Source organism: Orycteropus afer, unplaced genomic scaffold (assembly GCF_000298275.1).
Source record: "Orycteropus afer afer isolate SDZICR_OR568_19922 unplaced genomic scaffold, OryAfe1.0 scaffold00036, whole genome shotgun sequence".
NCBI lineage: Eukaryota > Metazoa > Chordata > Mammalia > Tubulidentata > Orycteropodidae > Orycteropus > Orycteropus afer.
Window position 1 is genome coordinate 9777881 of NW_006921623.1, and position 10424 is coordinate 9788304.

Below are 10424 nucleotides of genomic sequence, written 5' to 3' on the forward strand. Positions count from 1 at the left end.
AATAATAATTTGTTGGGCAGCCAAAGGCAGAAGGAAAAGAATAGAACATACCAAAGATTTAGCCTTACCCTTTCAAGATGATTTCTTCTAATTCACATTGTATCTGGGTACCTTAAACTCTATTCTACATCTTATACTGAATCTATTTTTGTTTAATAAGTAACTTCCCTGCTCCTAGACTAAATTGAGAAGAAAATGGCAGAGTGTGTCCCAGGTTGATTATAGAGCGTTGATTATAGAGCAAGTGTACATCTACCCCTCTTTAGTTTGCGTCTCTGTGTGGCAGCTTTGTATTTCTTATCGTAATGCAAAAGAATATCAGGATTTAACCTAGTTGTGTTACATACTCAGATGGGCTTCCAGAGGTTTAGTTTTTATCTCCAAAAGCAAACAGACCCCTTAATTTTATTCTGTTCTAGAAAGCACATGACAAGGTACTTAGGTGACATTAATCATATTTATAAGTCCATCTAGTTTTAATTAACAGTAGGAAGGAAAATAAATACATGTCAAAAGAAGTGAATACTTCTTTGGCAAAATAAATATAGGGGTGACTATATCTTCACTGGACACATTCCTGAAATACACCAGACATTCTGGATGGGAAGTCAGAGGTACAGGGCAGTATTTCTTAAATTTTTTGAGAACATAGAATACTAAACAGTATTTTTGTATTTTGAATGCCTATGATGATTCTTTGTGCTAAAGGAAATAGTTTTTAACAGGACAAATATTCTTTATTGTCAAACCTTAAACAGCGACATACATGGTGGAAATAGAATGAAATAATCAGGTATCATAGTAATCAAGTAGTTACAGTGTTTTGGGGTATAGTAGCCAAAAAACAAACATTTTGTTTTCGTAAATGTTTGTGGAACTCCTGTGAATTATTCAAGGTATCTAGTTTAAGATATTTTTACATAGTGGTAGGCTGCACGAGCTTATCTTTGCTCTTTTTAAGTGCATTTTAATAATACGTAATCTTTAGGTATTCTAAAGCCAGATTTAAAGGGCAGAAAACTTGAGGGCTAGATTCTATCCTAGAAATGTTGATTCGTCTCCTTGCATTGGTGTAAGAAGGAGAAAAGGTGAAAGCTGAAAGTCAGACTGATTCTAAAAGAACCAAGTGAATGCCTTTATTGATGCTTTGCCCTTTGCAGAGCACGTCAGTGAGTGGGTGACATTTGCTTGAGGCTTAGCTCCATTTCTTACTGAAGGGATACTCTGGGTACTGGTGGAACACACACTGATAAATCGAGAAAAGGCTTTAGGTTGAGTGCTGCTGTTCTTAAAATTATTAACAGATCTAGGTTCTTAGAAGGGTAATCTAGTCAATAAATGCTGGTAGAGAGTATATTTCCCTGTAGATTAACTCTTTTCCATCAGTAGCCAAGGCAAATGTTCTCTTCTACAGTACTTTTGGCTGTAGTTTTAGCTTATCAAAGATTCATTTAGTTTGAATTTTCTTTTCTCGTTTTCAATATATTGTTGTGAATTTTTGTTAAATCTGTGTTTTCCTCTTAGTGCTGTTCAGCTTTTCTACTCAGTAAGGAATATCTTCCATTTGTTCCATGATGTTGTACCAACATATCACAAGTAAGTGCCCCTACAATCTTAATTCTCTATTATAACTGTATCTCTAAAATGTTTGTAAGTCAGGTTTAAACCAGTAATTTTATATTCTCGCCAAAGATATTTGGGTTATTGAAATTCACAATATAATGCAGTAAGCTATTTTAAAACACATGTTTAGAGATCATTGGCATTTGCTAATAAATTAATATGGGTACTATGATTTTGGAATACAGTGGGTGAAGGAAATTTAAAAACTCAAAAGAATTTTACCCTGTTTTTGATGCTAGGTATTTTCAGAACTGCCTCATCTGACTTGGTTAAAAACCAAAAAGACTATCAGTCCACATTGCAATCCAGTAAACATACCACATTTTTCTTTGGCATGCACAGCTCTGCAGACTTAATACCATAAGAAATTGCTATTTAACTGGCAAGTATGATCAGCTGCTCTTCCTTACTATCTTAGGTTATATTTTCCTAATGTTTTGGATTTTAAAAGTTTATTTTAATGTAAGTCTGAAAATTTTTTTAATTCAAAGCCTTCAGGAGCTCTTCCTGTCATTCTTATTAAGTGCATTGCTTTTTATAAATATTTTTAATGATATGCAAACAAAGCTATCCCATCGCCAATTACTCTGCTTACAAAGAAGAAAACAGTTTATTATTTGAAGTATATTTTAGCTTAGATTTTTGAACAATTGAGATGTCTTTAACTAGACCACCTGTGGTTATTGTTATAAAAGAGAGCATACTTATTGTGAACCTTATTATTTTTATTTGTATTCTCTTTGCTCTGGTTTAAAGTTCTTATTTCATGTTGTTGTTATGTGCCATTGAGTCGGACCCGACTCATAGCGAGCCCTCCTTGGGTTTCCGAAGCAGTATCACTACGGAAGTAGATTGCCTCGTCCTTCCGAGGAGTGGTTGGTGGGTTTGAACTGTCAGCCTTCTGGTTAGCAGTCAGGCGCCTTAGGCACTATGCCACCAGAGCTCCCTATTTCATGTTTTACTTAGTCAAGTAAAGGAAATGAGAATAACATATTTGGGTCAGCTGACAGCTGTGTCCTTGGGGATTCAGAGATAGTCAGCTCAGGAGCTGCTGTGTCTTGGAAACATTTTTCACACAGGTGTGGAGTTAGATTTACCTCTCTGTCTTTTGTGTGATCTTTGAACTCCATCCTGACCATTGGTTCACAAACTAGTGCACATTAGAATCACTTGGAAGCCTTATTAAACCACAGATTGCCAGACCCATGCTCAAAGTTTCTGATTCAGTAGGTCTGGGTAAGGCCCATATTTTTAACACATTTCTGAGTGACACTGATATTCTTTGTCTGGAGACCCCACTTTGAGAACCACTGTCCTAGATTCTGTTTCTCAGCCTTGGTAATATTTTAGAATCACTTATGGAGCTTTGAAAAATATGTATCTTTGCATAGACTCAAGATTTTAGTGTACAGGTGTGGTAGTTAAGGTTATGTGTCAACTTGGCTCGGCCTGGTTGAGTGGCTGGGCAGCTGGATGTTGTATTCCCCATGATGAGACTGCTAATCAACTCCATGGTGGAATCTACAGCAGCCTTAGGGATGTGATCCACTTCTCGTATATAAGGAGAGGCTTTGGGAATGGTCTCTAGCTTTTTGGCATGCTTGAACCCTCTGTGTAGCTGAGTCTTCATTCAGCAGCCTGCCATGCTGTGCTGATCTTGGGACTTTTAATGAACTTGAATCAATGGCCTGCCATGTGGTTTGGTAATATCAGGACTGTGCCTTTTCACTTGTCGACCTTGGGTTTGTCAACCTCAGCAGCCAGAAGCTGCCTCAGTGGAGAGATGCCTCCAGCTTCAGTGGGCTAGGAGCAAGAGGTAGAGCTAAGCTCAAGGTCGGGGGGCTTTCACCCAGCCCCTAGAGCCTGGCACTTTGAACTCAGACTTCTAGCCTCCAAAATTGTAAAAGAATAAACTCCTGCTTATTCAAGCCATCTCATCTGTGGTGTATTCCTGTCAGAGTGGCACTGGGTAACCAAAACAATAGGTCTGCTATAAGACTCAGGCATTAGTGCTTTTTTTCCAAAACCTCTACATATGATTCTGATGTGTAGCCAGGAAAGAGGACAACTGCCTTAGATTGCTGTTTCCTAACTATATTTTAGCCTGACATTGAATCAGCAAATTAGAAAGTATTAGGTGATTGCCTGCAAGTGGATATAGAACAGAAATATAGAACAAGATCTCTTCCAAAGCTAGGGAGATAGACTAATATGTGTAGAAGAATTAGAGCAGTGGGTTTTAATCTTGGATGTAAATTAAAATCACCTGAGATGGTTTTAAAACCTATCAATGTTCTGACTTCATTCCTAGAGTTTAATTTGTTTGGGGTGAAGCTCAAACGTCTCTAAAAATTCCCCAGATGACTCTAATCTGCAGTCAGCATTGACAACTAGTGAATTAGAAAATAATTAAGTGCTTTATAATATAAGTGAAATAGGAATTTGGAAAAGGGGAGGTAAAGATGTATTTCTACATTTACCAGTGTTAAATTTTAAAGAAATTATTTTATACAGCTATGCTAGGTGTATAGTACAAAGAGATGACCCAGGTAAACATCTTAATTCTTTTTTTGTTTTTGTTTTTTTTTTGTTAATGAGTTAATCTTTGGGATAGTTTTATAGGATAAGGCCATATTCAAGGAGAATAACTACACTGATTGCTGGGAGTGGGAACGATGAGGTTTTTATCTTGTTATGTACATCATTTATATAGTACATAATTAATTGAAACCTAGAAAGACATTAGGAGCTCTGGTGGCATAGTGATTAAAGCATTCAGCTGCTAACCAAAAGATTGGTGGTGTGAACACACCAGCTGCTCCATGGGAAAAAAGGTGATGCAGTCTGCTTCCATAAAGATTTACAGCCCTGTAAACCCTGTGGGGGAGCTCTGGTAGCATAGTGGCTAAGGCACTTGACTGCTAACCAGAAGGCTGGCGGTTCAAACCCACCAGCCACTCCTCGGAAGAAAGGTTGGGCAATCCTACTTCCGTAGTAATACTGCCTCGGAAACCCAAGGAGGGGTCGCTGTGAGTCAGGGCTGACTCGACGGCACATAACAACAACAACAACAAACCCTGTGGGGCAATTCTATTCTGTCCTATAGGGTCTCTGTGAGTTGGAATTGACTTGATAGCAGTGGATTTGGTTTTAATTTCGGTGTAGAAAGACACTAGAGGAGTAGTAACTTCTCATCAATCCCAACTTCAATAACAGGTCATTTCTTTCCTTTCTTTTCCTACCCATCCTCCTGACTTAGGGAGAACCTTCAAAAGCTGCCCCAGTTGGCTGCCATTCATCACAACAACTGTATGTATATTGCTCACCACTTGCTGACCCTTGGGCATCAGTTTACTTTACGGCTTGCTCCCATTCTTTGTGATGGCACTACTACTTTTGTGGATCTTGTACCTGGCTTCAGGAGACTTGGTAACTAATACTTTTAGGAAAGTGTAATCTCTCAGCCTGGTGTCTTTGTAATTTATGAATGAGGAAATTAGAAATCTGATGGTCCTGACCTGTATCGGAAAGTGAGAGGGCATTTAGTTTGCAAGTGTTCGAAGTTACCTAATGTTAATAATGTGAATGCAGCGTTTGTGGAAGCATGACTTTTTCATGTACATTAGAGTTCCAAACTGCATTACTGGTGTGCAGTGGATTCACCAGATCAGAGTTATGTTAGAATTATGTTAGTGGAATAACATATAATACGATTTGTATCGTCACAATTCTGTTAGCATTGTTGGTAAGAACACGCTAACATCAGTGTTCGTTCTTTTGCAAAATCCCAAGACAGTACCTTCCCCTCTGCCCCTAGCTTTAGTTGGGATTATTAAAAATCCAAATAAGTGAAATGTGGGTTAAATCAGTATGTTTACTATAATGATAGCCTAAGGAAAGCAGAACTATATGGTTCACTTAGCTTTTCAATTCCTTACTTTTCCCTTAGGTGGTGCAGATAGATCAGATTAATTAATAATCTGCTTCTGTATAAGTAATTTTTCTTAGCTGACTCTGACTCGGGGATAAAGTTATTTATTGTCCTGAGGGTGGGGTTGGAAGGACTGCCTAATGTAGTAGAAAGAATTTTTTCTACTAACTTAAGGCAGCTGTATGCTGTTACCTAACAACTGTTTTCAAATAGAACAGATATATGGCTTATGTTTGTCTTGTCTCTATCTATCCTCTTCTACTCTGGTTTGCATTATGTAATTGAAACAATTTTTTGAATGCTTTATTCTAACTGTTTTCCATCATAGGGACAGAGTGTTTTTTGGCCCAAATGCGGGCACAGAAGGGAGAACTTCTGGAAAGATTATCAAGTGCTAGAAACTTTTTAAACATGGATGATGAAGAGAATTATTCTGCAGCAAGCAGAGCAATCCGGCAGGTGGGAGGCTGTTGCTAGCTCTGGACTTGGACTCTATCCTTACATGCGCCCCCCTTTTTTTGTTTTCCTTAAAGCAGCAAAGAATTATGTAAAAGGTACTACAGTTGATTTCCCACAACCCCCACTGGAAATCTGGATTCCTTTTATAGTCATGTTTAAGACTCTTTTTTTTCCCTGCCCACCAAGTCAACAGAAGCTGTCTTTCCATTTACCAGTAGTGTGACTAGTTATCCTAGTAAGCTTTATCAAAGCAAGTAATTTGCTCATGAATTTGGGTTTGGGAAATTTGAAATATTAACTTAGATCTTCATGCCCCTCTCTCTCTCTTTTTAAATTATTATGATTTGGGTGAAAGTTTACAAAGCAAATTAATTTTCCGTACAGCAGTTCATACATACTTTGTTTCATGACATCAATTGCAATCCCCATAATGTAATAACTCTCTTCCTACTACCACCCTGTGGTTACCTTTTCCCTGTGTCCTTCTTTCCCATGCATTCCTGCCTTCCGAGCTATCTCCTTGTGCAAATACTGCCCTTCTGATCTCGCATGATTGGTTGTTCTAAGGAGTGTACCTACCTGGTGTAAATGTTCACCTTATAGGTCTGTCTGTTGTTTGGCTGGAAGCCACAGGAGTGAGTTCAGTTCCAGGTCTGAAAGGTGACTAGAGGCCAGAGTCCGAGGGGTCTCACCAGTCTCTATCAGATTCATGACTCCCCTCTCTTAGGTACTTTATCTTCTCACTGCAGTTTTCCTATCCAAAGGATGAGTCTAGTTTTTAGCAAGCAGGGGTATCACTAAGACTAGATATTCAAGAAACATATAATCTTGATCATTTTACTTTAGATCATTCTGCATAACACCTCTTCCCTCAACACACAAAGAAATGATAAATGTAAATCTGCAGTATACACATTACAATAATCTCTTTCCCATGTAAATATCTACCTTCTTCTGACAGGTACTGCACCAACTAAAGAGACTTGGAATTGTATGGCAGGATGTCCTGCCAGTGAATATATATTGCAAGGCCATGGGGACTTTACTTAATACAGCAGTGTCTGAGATCATTGGCAGAATCACTGCCCTAGAGGTAAGGGCTATTGGATGCCTCCCCAGATGCAATTCTTGTCCCAGATTGTTACTTCAGTTAGAAAATGAAGTTAAAGTCTCACTTTTAGTAAAAACAGATGGTAGAAATTGTGCATATTTCATACCTAACTTACCATGTTGTTTTAATTTTTTTTCAGTTTTGTTTTAATTCTATTTTGCTGGAAATGTGGCAGTCTCTACCTTTTAAACTTATGTAAGAAAGTAGCATTGCTTGTCTTGCTTCTCAGCCTAGTATCTTTGTAAATTATGAATGAAGAGGTTGGAAATGGGGCAGTGGTTCTGAGATGTAAAGTATGAAATAATTTAATTTGCATATGAACACAATAATCTAATTTAGTACAGTGAATGCAGCCTTGTGCAGGTACCCCTTTTCTGACACACTGTCGCAGTTGGGATTATGTGTGTGATCCTGTGAGAAAGTCTCCTGGACTCTGTCAGCTGATGCCTTTAAAGCATTTTAAACCCTTATCTGTAATAACATCCCCTGCTTTGCAGCAAACTGTGCCACATTCTATTGCAGAAGTAGACTTTTTAATGCAAGCAAATTAAATTATTGACAATCTATTGGAATATGTTTTGTGTCTTTCTAGCTTTAGGAGTATTACCAGAGAGCTGATGAAATCCAATATCTAGAAAGGTGTGCTAAATTGCTTAGAAAACATACTGCTTTAGATGGCCTACCTGGGTAGGCACCAAAGACTTCCCCTTTCTCTATGGCTAAGCTGGCCCATTTCTCTTCTGCTGTGTTCCAGGACATCTCTACTGAAGATGGTGATAGATTGTGCTCCTTATGCAAAACAGTGATAGATGAAGGACCCCAAGTATTTGCCCCTCTATCTGAAGAAAGCATGAACAAGAAATATCAAGAAGAGGTTCCAGTCTATGTGCCAAAATGGATGCCTTTCAAAGAACTGATGATGATGCTACAAGCCAGCCTGCAAGAAATTGGGGATCGGTATGTGTATAACTCTTCTATAGAGGTGTATATCTCTCCACAGCTACACAGGAGAAGTAGTGCTACTGGTAGCCATACTTTCCTCTGTTTCTTAATATTACACAGGAAAAGATTTCTTATTAAGTAGCAGTAGTTGGGGCTTTTCCATGGTCTACCATAGTGGGGATCTCATTTCCATTTTCTCACATTTGATAACAAACATTTCTCGTTTCATATTATTTTGGTCTTAAATTTGTTTTGGCACACTGTACAAATGATCTGATGTTGTGAGAAGTACAACCTTCTGACCCCTGAATGGAAGTTGTTGGCCACTGTTTTTTTTCAAATTGTGATTTGGGTGAAGATTTACAGAGCAAATTCACTTTCCATACAGCAGTTCACATATACTTTGTCTCATGTTATTGACCACAGTTTACCACAATGCAACAGCTCCCCTCCCACTTCCTCCTCATAGTTATCTCTTCCCAGTGTCCATCCTTCCATACACTCCTGCCCCCTGAGCTGTCTCCTTGTGCATAAGCAGCCCTTCTTACTCCCATGATTGTCCTCTCCAAAGAGTGTATCTACTTGAGGTAAATGTTTAAGTCATATTGTTGGCCACTTTTTAGAATGGCTTTGACATGTTACAGAGAAGTTAGTTGTGTTGTCTGTATGAAGTGTTCACTATCTGCCATAGTTTGATTGACCAGCCGTTTTTCTGGATTAACCCAGAGATTAAGCACTGTTCACCTAGAAAGGGTTCATCTTTTCTTCAGTACAGTGGATGATGTTTTATCTTCACACCATCAGTTTTTCTGTGCTCAGTTTATGCTATAGCATGTCATACTGAGTGTCAGGAGGTCATTGGTACTGCACAAAACAGAATAGATGGTGGTTAGTTACATATCCCTGCATGTTTTCATTATTGTCTTGGTAGATCAGAGCTCAGTTGATATTTGCAAAAACTCAGTTTTATTTTGAGTAAGCCCTTAAGGCCTTCTTCCTTCCCTGTAGCTGCTTGTCTACGTATCTAGCTTGGTTTACTATTTTATTAGACCAATCAGCCTAGATGTCTCTGTTGTTCTTATCAAATAATAGTCCATTTTTAAAACAATGCAAATTAGGTATCTTCCTGAAAAAAAAATCAAAATATTTCTAGACATTGAGTGAAAATTTTTGATGTGATTGTTTATTATCTACAAGTTTTTAGTGGGTGAGAAAAATGTCTTTAGATAATAGGCTCCAGAAGGTTGAAGATAAGAATTTTTCTTTCTGCTGTAAAGGGGTTTTCTTAGCATCCTAAGAATGATACGAAAAACTATAAAACTGCTGTGTCCTCAGCTTCTTTTTTCTGCTTAGGAAGAGCTTTCAGTAAATACAGTAAGTAAATAAAGTAAAATATGTTACTAAAGAAATGACCTCTAGGCATGTATAATTTAAACATTTTAGAATTATACACATGAAAGAGTGTAATTTATATAATATATATACATAATTTAAAGAAAAACTGTAAAATAAATGTCTGTATGCCTGCTACTAGCTCAAGAAAAATATTACCAGTGCCTTTGAAGATCCCTTTGTGCCCTTCTCTCCAGTTTCTGTCCATGAGAGGCAACACTATCTTGAATTTTGTATTATTTATTTCCTTGCTTTTCTTTATAATTTTACCGAATTTATATGTAAATATACTTACAATAATATACATATGTTGCTAAATATAAAGTTTACACTTGCCTGTTTTTTTGTTCTTAACTTTTTATTGTGATTTGGGTGAAAGTTTACAGAGCAAATTGATGTTCCATTCAACAGTTCATACACATTTTGTTTTGTGACATTAATGGCAATCCCCACAGTGTAACAGCACTCTTCCCACTTCCTCCCTCTGTTTCCTGTTTTCATTCATCCTTCTTTCCTGCTCCTTCCTGACTTCTGAGTTTCATCCCTGGACAAATGCTGCCTATGGTCTCCTATGGTTGATTATTCTAAGGAGTGTGTTGCCTCCCTGGTATTATTGTTTACTTCATAAGTCTGTCTGTTGTTTGGTTGAAAGTTGAACCATGGGAACCACACTTGAAGGGTAGTTAAGGGCCATAGTCTTGGGGGTTCCACTAGTCTTTATCAAACCAGTAATCCTACTCTTTTTTGTGATTTTGAGTTTTGTTCTAAACTTGGCTGTTTTTGAACATTCTATAAATGAACTTTTTTTTTTTTAATGACTACCTATCATAATCTGAAAAACAATTAGATATCCATGCTATATATACACAGATGAACAGGAACCTATTAATGAACAATAACAATTATGTTGCTGTTGTTGTTATGTACCATTGAGTCGGCCCTGACTCATAGTGATCCCTCCTTGGG

The 10424-nt window shown here is 37.7% G+C and overlaps 1 protein-coding gene across 1 annotated transcript in view; it reads left to right on the top strand.

Moving 5' to 3' along the window:
- The window catches only part of ZW10 (zw10 kinetochore protein), a 49839-nt gene that overhangs the window by 37630 nt on the left and 1785 nt on the right, over window positions 1–10424 (top strand). The window contains exons 11-15 of the mRNA XM_007936602.1: window positions 1525–1596; window positions 4883–5052; window positions 5883–6013; window positions 6975–7106; window positions 7879–8081. Of these exons, the coding sequence (XP_007934793.1) occupies window positions 1525–1596; window positions 4883–5052; window positions 5883–6013; window positions 6975–7106; window positions 7879–8081 (708 nt within the window). The remainder of the gene's footprint in view (window positions 1–1524; window positions 1597–4882; window positions 5053–5882; window positions 6014–6974; window positions 7107–7878; window positions 8082–10424) is intronic.